This window comes from Myxine glutinosa, chromosome 11 (genome assembly GCF_964187855.1).
Source record: "Myxine glutinosa chromosome 11, kmMyxGlut1.1, whole genome shotgun sequence".
Classification (NCBI taxonomy): Eukaryota; Metazoa; Chordata; class Myxini; order Myxiniformes; family Myxinidae; genus Myxine; species Myxine glutinosa.
The window spans coordinates 63,215,099-63,236,316 of record NC_136271.1 but is presented as its reverse complement, the minus strand read 5'-3'; the positions used below and the strand labels follow the sequence as shown (position 1 = coordinate 63,236,316).

At 41.9% G+C, this 21,218-nt stretch overlaps 1 protein-coding gene across 1 annotated transcript in view; it reads right to left on the bottom strand.

Annotated features, from left to right (window-relative positions):
• The window catches only part of LOC137436231 (leucine-rich repeat and fibronectin type-III domain-containing protein 4-like), a 462,955-nt gene that overhangs the window by 171,014 nt on the left and 270,723 nt on the right, over positions 1-21,218 (bottom strand). The window contains exon 4 of the mRNA XM_078765965.1: positions 16,859-17,100. Coding sequence (XP_078622091.1) covers positions 16,859-17,100 — 242 coding nt within the window. The remainder of the gene's footprint in view (positions 1-16,858; positions 17,101-21,218) is intronic.

The following is a 21,218-nucleotide window of genomic DNA, read 5'->3' as shown; positions in this document are numbered from 1 at the left end:
TATGGACATTGAGCGCTTTCATCTTCGTGTACTCCTGCTGCACTGCCCTGGTAAAACATCATTTGAAGATCTCAGAACCGTAGATGGAGCAGTTTGTGAAACATACAAGGATGCAGCCAGGAAATTACATTTAACAGAAGATGATACAGAATGGGACAGGTCCTTAGCTGATGGAGTTATCTTTGCCATGCCACAACAATTGAGATCTCTTTTTGCAACCCTATGCATATTCTGCACACCAACAGACATGTCGGCACTGTGGGAAAAATATAAAAACGACCTTTGCGAAGATTTTGTGCACAGCGGCCATATCTTGGAACAGAGTATTTTCATGGCATTGCGAGAAATACAGTCCTTCCTCCTGAGACATGGACAGACCTTGGAAGCATTTCAGTTACCAGTACCTCGAGACACTGTTGAAGATCTTTCGAGCGATGATTATCAGTATGTACCGGGAGATGAACATGAAAAAGGTGAAAACAACAGACAACTACTAAATGATGACCAAATCCAAATTGTAGATGAGGTCCTACCGTTCATTCATTGTAGGGACCAGTACACAGGCAACCGGTTGTTTTTCGTTGATGGACCGAGCGGAAGTGGAAAGACCTTTCTCTATAATACGCTTCTGCACATCTTGCGAGGCCAGTGTCGTTTGGTTCTTCCAATGGCGTACTCGGGCATTGCAGCAACATTGCTAGCAGGGGGCCGTACATCGCACCATCGATTTAAATTGCCAGTGCCCATTTTGGAAAACTCCACATGCAACATATCACCTACGAGTAAAGATGCAGATGCTCTAAGGAAGGCCAACCTATTCATTTGGGATGAAGCACCTATGGCTCCAGCATATGCTTTAGCGGCTGTTGATCGATGTCTCCGGGATGTAACCAGCAACAACATTCCTTTTGGTGGAAAGGTCTTACTTCTTGGTGGGGACTTCAGGCAGGTTTTGCCCGTTGTACCTCGCGCTGCACCTGCAGCAATCATCGCCACATGCATCAAGCGTAGCAAGTTGTGGCCAAAGTTCAAACAGCTGAACTTAACATCAAACATGAGAGCTAATGATGACGAAGAATTCTCAAAATGGTTACTGTCGGTTGGAAATGGGACTGTGGAAACAATTCCTGACTCAGATTTAATACGACTGCCTGATCGTATCTGTGTAGAAGACAACATTTCTTTAGCAGAGGCTGTTTTCGGTAATTTGAACGAAATCCATTCAAACTATGATGCGCTGGCACAACGAGCCGTGTTGTGTCCAAAGAATGAATCCACATTTGTGATCAACGATGAGATACTGGATGCATTTCCTGGGGAAGAAAAGACGTACTTCAGCGCTGATTCCATTGTCTGTGATGACCCTGAAGAGGCACTAAATTATCCTATGGAATTCCTAAATCAATTAACTCCTTCTGGAATGCCATTGCACAAACTTCGTCTCAAAGATGGTGCTGTCATCATGTTACTCAGTAACTTTGATCCGAAACAGGGACTGTGCAATGGTGCAAGATTGGTTGTTAAAAGATTGTTGCCAAACATAATAGACGGAGAAATAATTTCTGGCAGTCACAAAGGAACATGCACATTTATACCCAGGATTAGTATTGCACCTTCCGATACAACACTACCATTCGTACTCAAACGCCATCAATTTCCAGTTCATGTGGCATACTCTTTCTCAATAAACAAGAGTCAATAGTCAGGTTTGTTATGTAATTTCGTTCTTTTTTTGTGGAGATTAGCAAAACTATACATTTTTGGAAAGCTGATAGCACCAGGAATCCGAAAAACCATGTTTCCATTTGCGCAAATTTTTCTTTGGCGGCCATATTGGATTTTCAAAATGGCCACCATCGGAAACCTATTTTTCGCGATATCTCAACATCCGAACCACCTAGAGTGCTGATTCCAACACCTATACCCACATTTTTGGGGATGAGGAATCACATGAAGCCATCTAAAATAATCTACACCTACCCTGGGATACCAGGTGGCAGCCTACAGTGGATTTTCAAGATGGCCACTTTCAGGAAACATGTTTTTTTCTGAATATGTATACCACATTGAGTGATGTTTCGCTACATTGTGGCACACGGATCATAATTATGAAACCACATCCCTCATATATCCTAAACAGGTGATTTATGTATTCAAGAGGTAAGTATATAGAGATGAGGCTATACAATCCATAATTATACATGTAATAATTACTTTTATTTGAACATAGAATATTTCCCATAGATGAAATTTTATCTTTGTCAACATTCATCAACATTTTGTCCTCATAGGTTTTCAAATGTCCTCATCACTGTCGTCAGAGCAGAGAACAGGTTGACAGTCATCGTCGTTTTCACATTCGGAGCTGCACAAACACAAGTCTGTGCATGCCAAGTCATTGGCACGGCACGAACACCGTCTCGATGAGCAGTCTCCTTTGCACTGACATCTGACCATCTCAAGTATTGCTTTCGGTGCTGGTGGTACATCTGTCATTAGTGGTTTCAATTCCCCATCGTTGTCCTTGAAGTAGCCATGTTGCTGTGGATCCAGGAACACTTGATGTGCGATAGTAGCCTGAGCCCATACCCTTGCCTGAAGATGTACACGATCAACATGCTGATTTAGAGCCCCTAGCGTTGGAGGTAACTTGTGACTTTCAGTCATGTGTTTACAGAAGAGGTACCAGCGCAACTCCGGAATGCTGTTGATACATATTCCCTTTGGTACGTACACTGCACATACAAATCTTGCCAAGTTGGACATCTGATCTGCGGTCACATCTGCAGCATCACCGAGCATTCTCATGGCCTGTATCACGTCACTATCGGCTCTGACGAAAGCTTCAAACCATGTTGTTTTGCCTATTCGCGAAAACCGTCCAGTATTGTCTGCTCCTGTGAATGTGTGGAATGCTGGCAATGCCTTGGCCTTTTCGACGCCAAGATTGTTCCAGATTGGTTGTACTTGCACAAGGCCCGACACAAGAGAGACAGCAGTGTTTTTGAGCAGAACATCATAGTTAGCTATGACCAAGACCAGGACATCCGTATCAGGAGAGAAGAAGGTAAGCTGTTCTGCGTTGGGATTGCGGCGAGTTGCCAGCACTGCTTGGTGAATCATCAGAGTGTCTGCCTCCTCATGATTATTGTCTTCAAAATGCACGCCTTTGTTACTCTTGGCCTTTCCTGCTGCACATATAATTATCAGCTTGGAGGCATCTCTGTTGTACTCCAACGTTTTCTCAGCCAGATATTCTGCCAAATCTGACTTTGTCTGATCGTGTGACAAGAACCGCTTCATGGTGATGTGTTGGATCTTGGTATTGTCCTTCACTTGGTACTGGACTGGATTGTGCCCCCCTCGTCTTTTTTGTCTTGTGCTTTGCTTCAACGAATCGGCCTTGTAAGTATCAAACACGAGGATAACTTCGTCAAAATGTCTTGTCAGTGACATCAATCTGGTATTAAAGCTGACACTGAGATCTTCAACGGTTACTGTTGCAGCTGGTTTTGTCGACAATTTCTGTACAAGAACCATGGCGTCGACTACTGCTATTTTCATAGCTGCAGAGTTATGGACTTGAGCTTGAGGACTTGAGGTCGGAGCTAAGTCACCCGGAGCTAAGTCTCCATGTTTCACAAGGAGATGGATTAACTTTGACTTGTCAAGGCAAGGAAGCAGGTCACCGTTTGGTGCGAACAAGGCGCGAGGTGTAAGGGTGAATTCGTAGTTGCCTATTGCGTCTTTCTGGTCAACATCACGGCTTGATTTTGTCAATATCATCAGCCTTCCATACAAGTCTTTTGTTTCCTTCAAGTCGACTGACTTGTCCCTGAGCATGATCTTGGTCTTCTTCACACCAGACAAGTACATCGTGTTGTTTTCTTTTTTCACGGGTGCAAATAAGCTGACTGTTCCGTTGATTCTTTCGTCAACATACTCTTCGTACAAGTGTTGACCAATGTTGTCGATATTCAGGATTTGTGACGTGTGCTCCTCTGGGACATAGGCATGTGTGATCAAGTTGTATATGCTATTTCCTTCTGTGGTAAATGGATTGCCATGACTCATGATAGCAGCCTTGATCTTTTCAACCACTGTATTGTTCAGATTCACTGCCCTCGGACTAAGTTTGTGGTGTTCTGTCACTTTGTCTGTTTTGGTGTCGAACTGATCTTTGAATTCTCTGGTCAGCCGTGACAATTCTGGAGAGGCCATAAAGAATCTCTGCCTTGCATTGGCATTATTGGAGATGCCTGGAAGTCCAGAATGAACCTTCATTGCTCTGTTTTCCTGTTCACAAGCGTGGTCTGCACCGATTGATACAAAGGGGATGCTAGATTTCGTTACTGAGATATTTCCATTCTCGAGTTCCCTGTATGTGGCCGGATGCGTCTTCCTCAGGTCATACATATCTGCTATGTATCGCGGCCAAAGACGTTTGTATTTGATACGATCCATGGAGAAAAATAGCTTGCTGAGTGCCTCACCAGATTCGAGGTGGAGTTTGAGATCTGCGTCCCGAGAAGCTTCCACAAAGAACAGAATTGTCTCCACTCGATGCAGGTAATTCATCAAGGACTTGAACATGGCTTTTTTGGATTGTTCTGTTTCCCAAGTCTTGAATATGTTCACAACATCAGCTGTAGTGATGACATTCAACAGTTTTGTGTTGGCTTCTTTCACACTTGTGGCTTTGGTGAACTTGTCCTTTTCTGAACATGCCTCGTCTATTTCTTCTGACATATCTGAGCAAACGGCTTTCAACTGTGGACAATCTTTGAAGAACAGGTCCAGCGCCATTTCATAAAGTGCTATATATGAATAAATATGAGCACGGAGAGTGCGTTTGTAATGCGAACATCTCAGGATCTGCCTTGTTGTTGAAGGTCCGTAGAGGTCGGCCTCTATCCACGCGTCATCAATACCTGAGTTCTCAATGGAAGTACCCAGGGCTCTCAAAGCAGCCATGACCACATGCAGCTCGCCAAGCCGAGGTACAATGGTACCTTTCAGGTCTGGCCTTGCATCCAGCAGCCTTATCACCTTTTCATAGAGGGCCATATCCCAGGAAATGACTGTAGGGTGGCTTGTACCAACAACTAAGTTCTTTAGCTGAGTTGTCTGAGAGATGACGGTCAGAAGAGTCGACCACTCGTGTGCTACTTCAGGTAGAAGGGGTAAGACTCCGACTTGTGTCAAACTGTGACTACCCGACAGCAATGAGTGGTATCCTGCCCAACCAGGTATATATGTGCTGTTTGATTTCTGCATTCTGGTGATCATAGAAGCAACCAACCATCCTAGATGTGTAAGGTGATACGCTGGTGATATACCATCCTTGCTGATGTGGAATGTGTCTGTTCTCTTTATGGTTTTCGGCACCGGCTTGTCACAATGAAGCATAGGAACCTGGTACGGGGTCACTGACAAACTGGTAGTGTCAGCTATGCTCAGTTGTGGCGCCAATGTTTCTCCTTGAGTGTCACGTTTTTGATAAACAGCAATGATTGTTCCATGGGTTGTCCCTTTGCCATCCACGCTGTCTTCAGCAAAGTCTGTGTTATCAGCTGCAAAAAACACAAAAGTTCCCTTCTTCAAAAATGGAGGAACATAAAGTCCTTGGAACTTCAGGGTGTTTTCCACAATGGCATTTGCTAGGGCTGTTTCGAGGTGCATAACACGACTGTACGAGACACAGTAACCTTGAGAGCAGAGACTTTCCAGGAGTTTCTTGTTTCTTGTGTCATGGTGAACTGCCAAGGCTAATCCTAGAGACTGTGGAGTTTCTTGTGATTTGGTTGATCGGAAGGTCGCAGAATCAGTTTTGGGCCTATAGTTCACTTGCTTGTCAGATTTGAATCCACCCAATAGCATCTGACTAACAGTGAGTACTTCTCTGTTAACGTGAGTGGTTCGTTTTTCAGTTTCTAGTGTTTCTGTTGGCCCCACCATAACCCATCTGATCATTGCGTGGAGTGCTGCTGGAACATCATCTGTGCTGCTAGTGACCTGTATAGCATCGGATGAGTTTTCCTGTTGGTGGAAGTTCTTGGTAATTCTGCGCAATGCCTTTGCTGCTTTATAGATAATATTCAGATCATCTACTTCACTTTCTATCATGGCAGACTGAACCATATCGGATTCGCATGCATCTGGGGAGTAAAGAACAGAAGGTTTTCTCCTGTCCTTTTGCCTAACAGACGTTACGTGTGGTAGTTCTAGAAGAATTCTCTCCTTGAGCCAGTGTCTACTATATGCAGGGAAGTGGTGCGCCAATGCATCTGTGCCACCAAGCAAGTTGATGTATGTTGTTTCAATATGTGCCATGGATAAGTATTGTTTATTCTGAGTTTGACAGTCGACAAGGCTAATCAACTCAATCAAACATGATGTTTGAAACGGATGACCTCTCTCTGTTGTTCCCTTGTTATCCTTGGTACGTAACACATGGAATACATTTGTTGTCCAACATGACTTGTGGTATTGAACATCGATTGCATGTGCATCAGTGGGTGAGATGGATGTGTTTAACCTAGTTTGCAGGGTGAGATTTCCAGACAGCTCCACAGCATCGTGTAATGCTTTCCCACCGTTTTCTGTTCTCAATGTGTACAATTTTTGCTCGTTATCTTCCTGGCAGAAAAAGCAATGTTCCTTAATGAATGGAGCTGTTGCAGAACGTGTAAACGGACTGGTGGTGGAAGTTGATGGTTCGTCCAGTTCTGTGCTTTTTCGCTTTTGTCCACGTTTTTTCTCTGTGTAGGAGCCGGCTGAAATGTGATATTGATGGCGGTCTTTGGCACGTTGTACCTTCTCTTTGTTGGTTGCATTTGAATAACAGATACGATGCCAAACTGCATTATTGAATTGCAGACTTTCACTTGTTTCATCCTTTAAGCGACTGTGAATTTTAACATATTTTCCATCATGGTAGGCTGCTCTATCATTAAGGGTTTGTAGCAAGTGTTCAAACGAGTCCGGTTTGGGCTGCTGGACAAGCGTTCCATATTTTGCTGAAGCGGTTTGACAAATTATGCAGTGCTGCCACTGTGTGGGCTGAGTCGTAACTTCACTAATCTTCTCTCAAGACCTGCAAATATATAAAACGACAACAGGTAAGTAATTGTGAGCTTCATGAGGTTTATTTTAAATGAACTATTAGGTCTGATATAATGACTTTCCATGTACATGAACTGAACATGTTGAAATGATTATTTTCATGTACATGAATTATGAAATGAAATGAAATGAGTAGATTATTTTAGATGGCTTCATGTGATTCCTCATCCCCAAAAATGTGGGTATAGGTGTTGGAATCAGCACTCTAGGTGGTTCGGATGTTGAGATATCGCGAAAAATAGGTTTCCGATGGTGGCCATTTTGAAAATCCAATATGGCCGCCAAAGAAAAATTTGCGCAAATGGAAACATGGTTTTTCGGATTCCTGGTGCTATAAGCTTTCCAAAAATGTATAGGTTTGCTAATCTCCACAAAAAAAGAACGAAATTATAAATCTGAACATAATGAACCTGACTACAAGGTCAAACATTACACAAAGTTGGGATTTACTTACCAGAACCCGTCTTCAGCCATGGCCAATTATATGTTGCATTGTCGCATGCTAAACGATTTGAGGATGTCAAGGTAAAGGTAGTCAGTAATGGCCAACAGGGAAAAATTGATGGCCACAGTGGAATCTTCACCCGTAATGTTGTTTACCCGGAGGTCCTGCAGTGACACCATTCAGGCAACAAAAGGAGGGCACGAAGGAAAATAGTTAATTACTCCGACACATTTAGTTGCGGTGATTGAAAAATCACCGGACCATTGTTGCTGTTTTGATGCTTTTTACTGCTGTTTTGATGCTTTTTCACTGCTGTTTTGATGCGTTTTCACTGCTGTTTTTTCACTGCTGTTCTGATGCTTTTTCACTGCTGTTTTGATGCTTTTACACTGCTGTTTTGATGCTTTTTCACTGCTGTTTTGATGCTTTTTCACTGCTGTTTTGATGCTTTTTCACTGCTGTTTTGACGCTTTCCACTGTTGTTTTGATCGTGTTTTGATGCTTTTTCACTGCTGTTTTGACGCTTTCCACTGTTGTTTTGATAGTGTTTTGATGCTTTTTCACTGCTGTTTTGATGCTGTTTCACAGCTGTTCTGATGCTTTTTTGCCGTTTTTTTAAATATAAAAATCTCATTAAAAAAAAAAAAATTCCAAAAAAATCTCACAATGATGACATATAATTCACCGAAAACGTTGAAGCAACCGAATAATATTACGGTGATGTTTAACTCTGAGTGAGAATAGTTCTAAATTTTAAAAACTTTCTTCTGATATTTGTGATTTATTTCAAACAAACTGTATTTCCCATCTACACGGGCATGTATTCCTATTAACGTTATGTAAAGTACATAAATTGTGTGGAGTACATCATTTGTGGATGTGATAAATTGCCAGTAACCATTTTATATAACTGAATGTGCAGGTGCAGCATCTAACTCAATATGTCGAAATGTCACACACATCCATGCCCGTGGGATTCCCACGGGTGACCCCGCTAGTTTACCAATAATGTTCAAACGTGGCACACAGATAATGAATGATGGCTTACATATGCACACCATTTCCTTTTGAGATCAGATTAAAGATGGCCGACTCACATACACAAACAGACAGACTCATATGGTTAAGACTCTTCCTTACCTGTGTAATGGCTCCCGCTGAGAGTCAACACCGATTTGCTCAGGATTTTGGAAGGGAACTGTAATGGGACCACTAGACTTCCTTGTCTACATCAATGATCTCACAGCCAAACTACGCAGCACAGTTAGACTTGTTTGCTGATGATGACTGTGTGGTGAACACTCTCAGGAAAATCAAAGAAAGACATTTAAGTACTAGTGCTCCAAGAAGACCTGAGAGGTTAGCAGAGTGGCATGATAGATAGTCAATGTCCTTCAACTCAACCAAATATGTAGTCATGAAGATCTCCAAGAAAAACCAACCATTTGAGAGGAATTACACCTTTTATGGCCATCTCGTTCAGGATGTATCCTCATCCACGTACCTGGGGGTCAAAATAGCCAACAAACTGAGATGGAATGCACAAATCACAAGGGTAACTTCCAAAGCCAGGTACGGTATGAGGCTCCTGAAATGAAACCTCTAGGCGACCCCCAAGGAAAGTTAAAGAGCAAGTGTACACAATGCCAGTTAGACCGATCCTAGAGTACACTGGGCCTGCAAGGGATCCGTACCACAAGGAAGACATCCAGAAGCTTGATGCCATTTTGGTTATATATTTTTGAAACAACTAATTGCCAAATGTTTATGAGGCACTTTAATTTCAGCAATACTTATTAACGTCTAAATGAAATGTAATCATCGACATTTAGCCTTGTATGATCAATTTTCATTTGAAATCACCTCGAGTTTATGATTGATCGATGCAAGAGGAAAAATAAATCTATGGGTGCATCAAGTGGAGGCATGTGCAGGGAATTAACTCGAAGTGTGCACCATTGGGGTGTTAAAGTTAAAATGTTCACCTGCCAAGTGTGTGAAGCATGTACGCTACCCTATCTTAACACCACTGGTGCGCACACCATGTTGTAAATATATATCCCTTCAGATTTGACCCAATTTAAATCGTAAGGTGGTCCCAAAACTATCTTTGATAAGATATCAAGCAAAAAGGTCTCAGAGTTGCTTCTATTTGATGATGGAATAATCAATGGAAGAGTGAGAGCTTATGTTAAAGGAACAGCTGCAACTCTGCCATAACCGTTATTTAGCACACCTTTTTTGTAGTGACAAAAAGGACAGAAGGTTCTCTCAACCACAAAATGAACTCTTTCCCTGAATATATGACATAAGCACAGAGATGCCACAGAATGCCCTTTCCCTTCTGCTGTTTAACCCACTCACTGTACAGTTTTCCACTCGAATTTTGAAAGGTAATTGTAATGATTATGATGACGAAGATGCTGAACTTTGGGGGGAAATTCACGTAATTGGACCTTGTCCTTTCATTGAATACAAACACAAAACAATACGTTTGATGGTTAGGTAAAGGTAATACTGAAGTTATTGGTGTAGCGATCGGCAAGGTAATCGGTGCTCCAGCTTGGCAACATAAATACAATAGCATTACATTATCCTCCTGGACCAAAATGAGAGCAATCTAATTACATCCACCACCAAAGTTGGCCAGAGGTTATGTTTTCACCCCCTGTCTGTTTGTCTGTCTGTGAGCAGGTTATCTCAGGGTTGTGGACGGACTTGGACAAAACTTGGTGTATGACAAGGAAGAACTGATTCAATTTTGGTGAATATCTATATCTGGATCATATCATATATATATATATATATATATATATATATATATATATATATATATATATATATATACAGTATATATATATATATATACAGTATATGTATATATATATATATATATATGTGTATGTTAGTGCTGGACCGATATCTGAACCGGCAATTGGAACAGGAAGATATTGGCTATTTTCCAGTAATCTGCATTTTGGAGTCAATGTGGATAACCGATTACAGTTATACTGTACTCTATACAACCCACAAACATTGAGTAGCTTTCACCCTTGTTTACAGCGAATTTCAATAAACAAATTTTAAAAACAACGTTGCATTATAGATGTGTCAAGATGTGCATTGACATTATTCTTTATAAACAGCTCGCAATCGTCATGTGGGGAGGAGAAAAATTTGGCTCGCTAATTTGGAAAACATTAATACAACGAACAGCTCAGAAATCGGGTGTCATCAAATATATTTTTCATTGAAATGCACAATGAGAAAAAACATACCTTTAAAAATACACCCGATTCATGTAAAATAACATATTGCTTTAGAAACAGCTGTGAGTACAAAGAGAAACGCAATCACTCCTACTATACCATACTTTCTGGTAAAGTACGTTTTGACGTCATACATTCCAGGCGTGCATAAAAGTGTCTGTTAAATATTTTTTTCCCATTTCAAAGGCAGACTGACAGTATTCTCTGTCCACCAAAGGAAAATGGGGCATATTCTACATGCAGTTTGTAAGATAACTGCTTTATTCATTTGGCCATATGCTGTGGCGTGCATGCTCTCACGTGATCCCAAGAGGTCAAGGCATATGGTATTTCACAAAACATGGTATCAAACAAACATGGAGCTCTACTTGTTCCTCCTTAATTTTGATTACTGCGTTTTCAACCTCTTCCATCTACTCTGTTACCCTCGTTTTTTTCCCGGTGCGCCCCTACGAGTTCCCTCTCTAAAGCCACCATAACCATTTCCATTTTACGTTCCATCATGTTTATGTGTTCACTCATCGCCTGTTTTTTTTTTTTTTTTTTTTGTGTACTGAATCGAGGCTCGTGAAAGAGCTAACATTTACTTCACAAACAAATCAACCAGACAAACAAAATATATAAAAAGAGGGAGCGGAAAACAAGATGGGGAGAGAAGGGGAAGCACACAAACACAACATTTGAGAGCAGGGAGATGTGTGGAAGGGAGAGGGCTTGGGGGGAGTTCTTTAATCTCCACTACTTCACCCATCTCTTTCATCGTCTTTGTCACTTCATCATGTCGTGTTTTACACTCCCTCTTTACGGATCCTAGTTGAAGTGCAAATTGCCCCTTGGTTTCCCTCTGGTCCTTTATTTATTATTTAATTATGTCGGTATTTTTCTTAATCTGTTTGTTTAATTCATTCTGTCCGACCATAAGTCCTAGCTCCTATCTGAGTCCTTCCACCTCCTTCTTCACATTCCCGATTTCTCCCGTAAGTCTGGCCTCGCTCTCCTTCAACTCTTTTGGGACACCGATCCCGCACCGCCTTACCTCTTCCTGTACAACTGCCTTTTCCCCTGCCCATTGCTTCGCCAATCTCCCATTTGATTTCACCACTAATCGCATCCATTTCGTGCCCATCACTTGCATTTCACCGCCCATTCTTTCACTCATCAACTCCATTTGTGGTTTGAACGGGGCCATAAAGAGCTTCATATCGAGCGGTGCTGGCACACTGCGTTGTGGTACAAGTTCCATGGGTGCTGAATTTTCCCAGAAGTATAAAAATTCTTAAACATGGCATTTTCCTTGTTTTGGTTCTTTTCACGCTAAGCTTATGAAATCACCGGGTGAGTAGCTCCCATTTATGCGCTGATAACACCATTTATAACACTGAGTCAACAGCCGATCGATTTACTTAATGTATGAATAATTGTTCGGTACGTAATCCCTTTGTAACCCGAGGACTCCCTGTACTGCATTTTCATATTTAGTATTCAACTTCCTTTTCACATGACCAGACAAGTATGAAATGCTTCATTTTATATCTGTCATTAACTTATCGAAGGAGCACACCACTTCTTCCTTCCAAGTAAGTGCTGACTCATCAGAATGTTACTGCACATGGTAGCTCATAATCCTTTTACAAATGACAGAATGCTCTGCCGTTCGATGAACCAATCGATTAGAGAAGGGACCCTAAAATGTATCGATTCACAACCACTCAATAACATCAATACGTCAATCGCAGACATGGCACAGATCCAGCACGGCATACACTTCATGTGTGCGCAATGGCGTCATTCATTAATTACTTTATAATCGGAATCGGTAGCATAATCTGCAGATTATTATTATTATTTTTTTTTATAATCGGTTGCTGGTTACTGTCAAAATTCTCAATCAGCGCAGTACTGATATATACAGACTTGGCATTTAATATGGAATATTTTTTTAGTGGGGGTGAACTTACTTTTCAAGATGATGTAGAACCAAAAGTTCATTGGAATTATGTTGAAATTATTCTAGATTTTGTTAGTGACCTTCAAAAGAAACAAAAATCACATTTGACATTTCGAAACAAAGAAATTGATCCTTGAAAGTGATGTAAACTGAAATCGAACTCAATTCACGGACAGTACTGTGTTACACTTCTGTACGTTTTCCAGAAGTATCTCTTTATTTTGCACAATAGCCAAAAAGAATTTCAACAAAAACAAAAGCTAAATTATGACTGGGATTACGGACAATAAAATTACAGTTCAGTACTTCGTGTAAACCCCACGAGCATTCAGGAGAGCACGTACACGTCGAGGCATCCTGTTCACGAGATTTGCCAAGGTTTGGACAGGAATCGCTTGCCATGCAGTTACAATAGCCTGCTGCAATTCACGCACAGAGGTAGGCTGCTGGTCCAAGTTGTCGATTTGACGCGATAATTCTGCCCACAAGTTCTCTATCGGATTCATATCCGGGGACATGGCAGGCCACTCCATATGCTCTACACCACGATCAGCAAGAAAGTGTTGGATCATGCGAGCACGATAAGGCTGTGCATTGTCATCTTGGAAGACAAAGTTTCCTCGAAAGGCTGCACGAGCAAATGGAAGCAATGTTTCTTCCAGAATGGCCCTGTACTTGAACTGGTTCAGGTTTCCATTCAGAACAACCAAGTCAGTTTTGCCCCCTGCATGAAAAGCAGCCCAAACGGTCACCCCACCACCTCCAGCTTGGACTCTTGGCACTATACAATCTTCGTTGTGGGCTTCATTCACTTGTCTGTGCACTCAGACGCAGCCATCTTGACAATAGACCAGAAATCTAGACTCGTCACTGAAGGTCACGTGATTCCAGTGTCCTGGCTGCCATTGACGGTGCTCTCTGGCCCACTGCAATCGGCGCTGGCTGTGTTGTCTGGTCAGGCGTGGCTTTCCCAGGGGACGCCTGGCACGATAGCCTGCTTGAACCAGTCGTTGGTTGACTATCCTTCTGAATACAGGCACATTTGTCAGTTGCTGCCACTCAGCCCTAAGCCGATTAGCTGACTTGGTACGGCCATTGCAGACTAACCGGTACAGCTGGCGATCATCTCTCCTTGTGGTTCTGCGTGGACGTCCTGGCCTCGGTATTGGAGTAGGGACACCCCTCTGAGCATTTCGTTTCAGGATCTTTGACACCTGACCTTGAGTGATGCCATACTGCCGAGCAATAGCACGCTGTTTCATGCCAGAATTCAGTAAAGCCACCACTCCATGACAAACAGCATTGTCAAGTTGACGGACCATCTCCAGAGGAAGCGGCAATAACTTTTGTAGAAGTGCAGCAGTTGTTTTCCACGAATACAGAATGCAACAACCCTTATATACACGATTGTGAAGCCAATCGTCAAATGTACCTGTCCTTACATTTTGTCACGCCACCTGTGATATAATCCTGTTATTGACTTCTTGCTGCGAAAGACAATCAGTGACATGGTTCTTTCAACAAAGACATCACCGAAGGGTAAAAGAAACTCACCAGATTGATATACTGAGTTCAGAAAGTAAACCCGTCAAGAAAAAAAAAATATTCCATATTAAATGCCAAGTCTGTATATACAGTGGGTATCAAAAAAAACGTAATCCGAATTCAAGGGGTTAATATGCAAAGGATATTTAGTTTGACAATTTACATGTGGTTTACCAATTATGAGGAGATCCTCAGCTTTCCATTGATGCCTTTCATGCATCATTGCTGTCACACATGACCGAGTACATGTTCATTGAAAATGACAAGTTCAAATTGCATTTTTACAAGTTTGGCTAATCGGGTGCAAGACAGTTTGAAATGGACGCATTACTTGTCAACTGCCAAGTTGATTATGTAAAATTGTTAAGCTGGTCTGGTAATCGTCGGTTGCGTCATCCTTTGTTTAAGATGTGTATTTAAGATGGGCCTACAGTGCATGGGTTTAGAGACAGTCTGAGTCATTAAAAGATGGTTCAACTTATGACTGAACAGTGGACCTTTGTGGTTACAACCTTTCACCAAACTGGAAGTTTGCAGCGAACTCGTGATGCGTTCAGGGAACGTTTCATAGAACGGGAGCCTCCAGCAGCCAAAACCATCTGGGCAAATGTTAGAAAATACCAAGAGCATGGCACTGGCCTCAACCACAACAAGGAGAATTCTGGTCGGAGGTGCACTGGGCGATCGGAAATGAACATTGCAGCAGTAAGGCAGCAAGTTTTGGAGCATCCTCGGGATACCAGCGCAACACAAAATGGGACGGGATTGCCTTTGGCAACATTCAACCGAATCACAAGACTGGACCTCCACCAACATCCATATCGAATTGACATCCGGCATCAACTTACGCCAGGGGATTTTGCCAGGAGGCTGGTGCTTGCCAGATGGTTGATAGCACGTTGCGAAGCAGATGTCAATTTCCTGCGGTATCTCGTTATCAGCGACGAAGCTGCTTTCGCCATCGACGGCAAGGTCAATACCCATAAAGTTCTTGAATATGGACCAACAGGACAACCCCCGGAATTTAATTTTGACACCAACATGAATCGACAAAAGTGGACTGTTTGGTTTGGACTTTGTGGAAGTGGTCAGGTGATCAGACCATTTTTCTTTCAAAGGAATGTCAATGGTAACAGGTATCTGCAGATGATCAATGATGAAGTTTTACCGCAGCTGGAGGAGAACTTTGAGCGACAGGTTCGTGGTGTCTTCATATATCTCTGGTGGGCCCAAGACGGCGCCCCAGCACATCGTCTTATCGCTGTCCGAGATCGACTGAGGGAACTCTTTGGAGACCCGAGTCATCGCCCTCAACCATGCAGTGGAATGGCTGCCAAGATCAGCTGACCTCACACCATGTGATTATTTCCTTTGGGGACATTTAAAGAACAAGGTGTTCGTAACTCCTCCCCGTGATCTTGACGAATTGCAGGGCCGTATTTGACATGAAGTGGATGCTTTGCGCAATGACCCGGCTATGGTGAGACGAGCAGTTCAGGGCACGCCGCTGTGAGCTTTGTGTTGAAAGGGGAGATGGACTTGTTGAAGGTGTGGGTGCATAAAGGCCAATCATTCCTGAGAAAAGTTCACATCTGACGTTCATTTTGCACCAATTATCCAGACTTGCATCGATTAGCCAAACTTGTAAAAATGCAATTTGAACTTGTCATTTTAAATAAACATGTACTCGGTCATGTGTGAGAGCAATGATGCATGGAAGGTATCAATGGAAAGCTGAGGATCTCCTCTTAATTAGTAAACCACATGTAAATTGTAAAAATAAATAACCTTTGCCTATTAACCCCTTGAATTCGGATTACCTTTTTTTTGATACACACTGTATATATAATTATATGTATATATAATTGTCATGTCCCATATTTAGAACACCAAAGTCTACCAAGGCCGCCTGGTACTGGCCTCGTTGTGTACCGACAATGTGGACTAACACAGCTGGCTGGCTGCGATTTGCCTCACTCACACTGTTCAAAGACACCAATTACTGCATAACTGAAATTCTCAGTTGTGAATTAAGGAAATTAACCAATAAGTTTAAAACATATAACTAAGTACCTAAAACACACAAAATGCCATTCAACCTATCAAGTTTTTGTTTTAGATGCATTTAATTTACTTAATCTACAAGCCAGCGCCCCTGTTTTTAAATTCACAAACAACAACCTGAGGATGTAACAACTACATGACTACTGCTGATGATACAACTACCCCCAGGCAGGGAATTTAATTGAGGCCACAGCACACAATGGCCTACTCTTGTGAAAGGCATATTGGGATATTTCACACACCCCCACACCCTCCCTCCCCCACCCTACTTCCCCCAGCCAACTTTACATCCCCAGCACCTCAATGACCATTAGTTACTTTCAGGAAATTAATGACTCAATGACATCTTTAAATATTGAAAAATACACAACTCTTCAACATCAAAAAATAAAGATAAACAAAAATTACATACATCTTCATTGTTGCTGCTAACAGCAACATTTGTAAAACAGTTCTGCTTACCTGTACACGAGAGGCTCATCCGAACTGCAGTTGTAGTGTATTTGGTACATCTGAACTCCCTTGGCAGATGGCACAGGTACCCAAGCCACAACAGCCGAGACTGCTGTCACCCCGTTGACCCTTACTGCCACGACCTCTTTTCTGGTACCCAAATGGCCATTACCATCATAGCTCACCATACCGGGCCGGGTTGTTGCGGTGCGTCCAATTGTGGACATTCCAACTCTGCCATTAATGGGCACCTGTGGTGGTAGAAATAAAAGACAGGCCTTCGTTTCTGTAATAAAAAGAAAATAAACAAGTGCAGCATTGTATTATATAACAAGTAATTTTAAAAAACATTTTTTTTAAATGCAAAAGGATGTAGGGATGATACACCAAAAAGTATGGTAGCGATGGACACAATAAATTATGAGATGAAACCATCCCTACATATTTGTTTGAATAATGGATGCTCCTGCTATATGACTACAAATGACAGTACAGTATATAAATATCTCAATTTGGTTAGGTTAATCGTGTGTGTGTGTGTGTGTGTGTGTGTGTGTGTGTGTGTGTGTGTGTGTGTGTGTGTGTGTGTGTGTGTGTGTGTGTGTGTGTGTGTGTGTGTGTGTGTGTGTGTGTGTGTGTGTGTGTGTGTGTGTGGATCAAACGGTTCAGTCTGGCAGAGGTATGCACCCTACCAAGTGTCGTTCTAGTTGTATGTGAAATCCTCCACAGATGACTGGAAGGTACTTTATAGGTTTACAAGTTTGTGTCTTGGTCGATTTATTTGAGGACTTGTGGTGGGTGTCCATACCAACCCTAAATAGGAAATGTACCAACATCCTGATTCTGGTTATTGACATGATATCACTCTCTCTCTCTCTTTCTCTTTCCTATATCACCTTGGCGCATTTTTTTTTTTTGTTGTTGTTGAAATTCCAACTTCTTTCCTGGAAGTCCTTGCAGTGTCCATATCTTTTATACCTCTCCCACCTCCCCCCAAGCCCTCCCCCTCCCACATTTCTCCCGATGTCCCTGCTCTCAAATGTTGTGTTTGTGTCCTTCCCCCTCTCCCCCCATCTTGTCTACCGCTCCCCTTGTTTTTTGTGTTTTATGTGTCGGTCTGACTTTTTGTGTGATTAATGTTAGCTCTTTCACGAGCCTCGACCTTGTATACAAACCCCCCCCTCCCCCCCCTCCAAAAAACAACCTTAAAGAGCCAAATCTTTCTCTGATTTAAAGTATAAATAAGTTATTAATTCTGTACGAGTGTTTATATATTTATATTGTCGACATTGCTGTGCATTTATGTACTTATGTGGGTTGGGGCGCAATGCTGACGCAGTGGTTACAGCATTTGACCAATCAGCAGACGGTCATTGGTTCAAGTTTCTGTGCCATTGTGTTTATGTCCCTTTGATTGAACACCAGAAAAGCTACTTGGGGAAAAAAACCGTAAAGTAATAAGCTCCTGCTGTATGTTCATGAAGCTCCTGCTGTATGTTTACTGTCACATTCAACCTCGGGATGTTCATCACATCCCATTCAAGGGAAACAGAGAAATAGTCAATCAAGCTTGTCTGATGCCAGTTCAATGGATACAACTGATAATTATTGTGGGTCTTCTTAGAGTCTTCAAATATAGTGGGGCGGCTTAGCCCAAATATTCAAAAGAATTGTGCATTTTGTGATACAAGCACCAAATTTGGCACAAATGTACATTAATATGTTGCGAACATTTTCAGATATTGGGCCACTTGAAATTCTCTCTTTATGTCCGCCATATTGGATTTCAAAATGGCCGCCACTTGAAATCTACATTTGCTATTATCTCTGGACGTAATGCAGCTATTGACTTGATTCTGGTATCTAAATGTATGTTTTTGGGGGCAACGAATCCAATGGTACCAATTTCAACTTAATATTATCTATCACAGTCTGTTATATAATTTTATTTGGAAATTATCTAGGCAAATATTGGATTCAACACAATACTTTGAAAAGAATGTCTTAGTTCTGTAAATATAAATAAATAAATAAACTATACTAAATCACTAGTAACAACTCAGACAAGCTCATATATACTGGCAGTCTAAAATATAAATTCATATCCCATTAGGAAACAAAGTGACCCATTCATTTGTGTTTTTCATATGCATATTTTATGTAACATTACATTCATATTGTCAATAAATACCAAACATGCATAATCCCCTTTTCCTAGACCCTTTAAGCCATCTTTTGTGTTTCTAGAGTACAGAAATTTCTTGTATAGGCTTCCATCTGTCTTGTTTCCTTAACAATGCACTGTAGCATGTCTTTAACAATGTTTACAAACATGACTCCACTACATGTCTTTAATCACAGCCCTGACCCAAATAAAAGAGTAGAGAGGCTGCATGTGTGTTGACCCACATCAACTGTGTTCTTTGTGTGTGGCTGTGTTTAAATCACCTTGTGACTCCACATAAATGAGTTAATTACATACAATCTGGGCTCAGCTAGACAACATTGTGTGGTCAGCAATGAAGACGAGAGTCTGAATTACATGTATGCAAAAGACCTTGTGAACCAGTGAAGCAAATACACGGGTAAGCATGAATTAAATCTAGGGCATGATATAATTTCCATGATGTTTACCTCTACACTAAATGGTGGAAGGAGGTAATGTTTTGATCCCAGCTTGTCTGTATGTCTGTTTGTCTGTTAGTCCACAAAATTCCAGCCAAAGCTTGTAGTAGTGGTAGTTGTAGTGGTAGTGGTGATAACAGAAATTGTTATATAGAACTGAACTTATATTATTATTATATGCAGAAAATAACTTCATTTCTATATGCCCTGCAGTGGACAGGTTAATTGGTTTATGCACTGAAGGGGTCACCCTGGTGTGCACTGCTGTGTTCTGCCTCACTGAGCTGTTCAGGTATGATGTACTCAGCACAAGCTTACCTGATACACATGTGTGCTGGCTAAAACCACTTGTCTGGTGGGCACGACAGAGGCAGGTTGTCTAATAGCCAACCTGGTCTTACTTTTTTGGGGTTTATCTGAAATTCTTACTATAAGGCTTTAAATTAGAAATGTTTTATATAAAGTAGTATTTTGAGTGAAGTGTGTATTCCACACTGACAGTTTTGACATGTTCTGAATTTAACACGAAGGCTGTAATTAACAGAACGGGGTATGTCTGGAAAATGTACTGTCCAACCTAATAAGAGTTTAGACTGATTTATATTTAAATCTTGGCTGTGTAAATATTGTAAGAATTTATGAATTCAAATGTTTTGTAAATATTCAATAAATTTGGGAATATTTTTTAACTAAAGAATCTCATGTGATTTTATTTCTCTTCTTGCCTCCGGTATGGGTGAAAATTTAATTCCGGCATAATCTCACAAAACTAATTCCCTAAGTGTGCCAAGCTAAATGCTCTACGATATAGAGGAATTATCCTCCTCTCCATTAGTATGGCGGAGGAAACCCCTCTATTATATATATAACAAAATGTTAACATTATATCATTGTATCGTTGCAGATTCAGAAGACAGTTCCACCATGTCCAAGAGCTTCAGACTTCACCGTTCAGAAAACACAGAGGGTGTTCTCTTCAATCCCGATTGACCAGGCACATGAGCAGAATAATGCCTGCATCAAAGGAGACGGTGGAGCAGTTGGGCTCATTGACAACCACCCTAGTGCCCTACGTCGCTGGATGGTTGCGGGACCAGAAGTTGCCAGGGTGATCGAAGAATTCCAGGATGGGAACCAACACTGGAGACGGCAAACAGCAGACACACGTCATCATGATCAGACGCCAAGTGTACAGACCTCATTTGTGAAAGATGTTCGCTCTCTCGTCGGTGTCATAGAGGAGATGGGCAACCCATTCGAGGAGGAGAGTCAGGATGTAGTCAAACTGGACACAAAGGAGATCGCAGATCCTGCTGCTGTGGAGACCGTGATGAATGCCAAGAGGATTGGCCAAGAGCAGTTCGAGGCTTTCACCAGAGAGTGTCTGTTGGACAGAACAAAGGCAGTGGACGCACCCATTCCTCGTAACAAGCTGAAGGTGTTCAGCACTTCCACTCCAAGAAGCCAGAGCAAAGGTCAGCAACAGCTCGCCTCCATCAAGAATGACCGTGAACTCTTCGCACGCCTGTACATTGGCTGCCAGACGAGGGATGGAAACCTTGAGGAGTTCTTTTGTCACGAGAATCAGGCATGTCCTCCTGCATTGTCTGATGGTGGAAGCCTCTGCACTGGTACCAAGAGTGATCTCCTCACATGCTTGGAAGAAGTCTCCGACGCAAAGACAGAGACTCCTGTCACGACCTGTATTGTGCTTGATGGAGCAGCCATCGTCCAGATGCTGAAG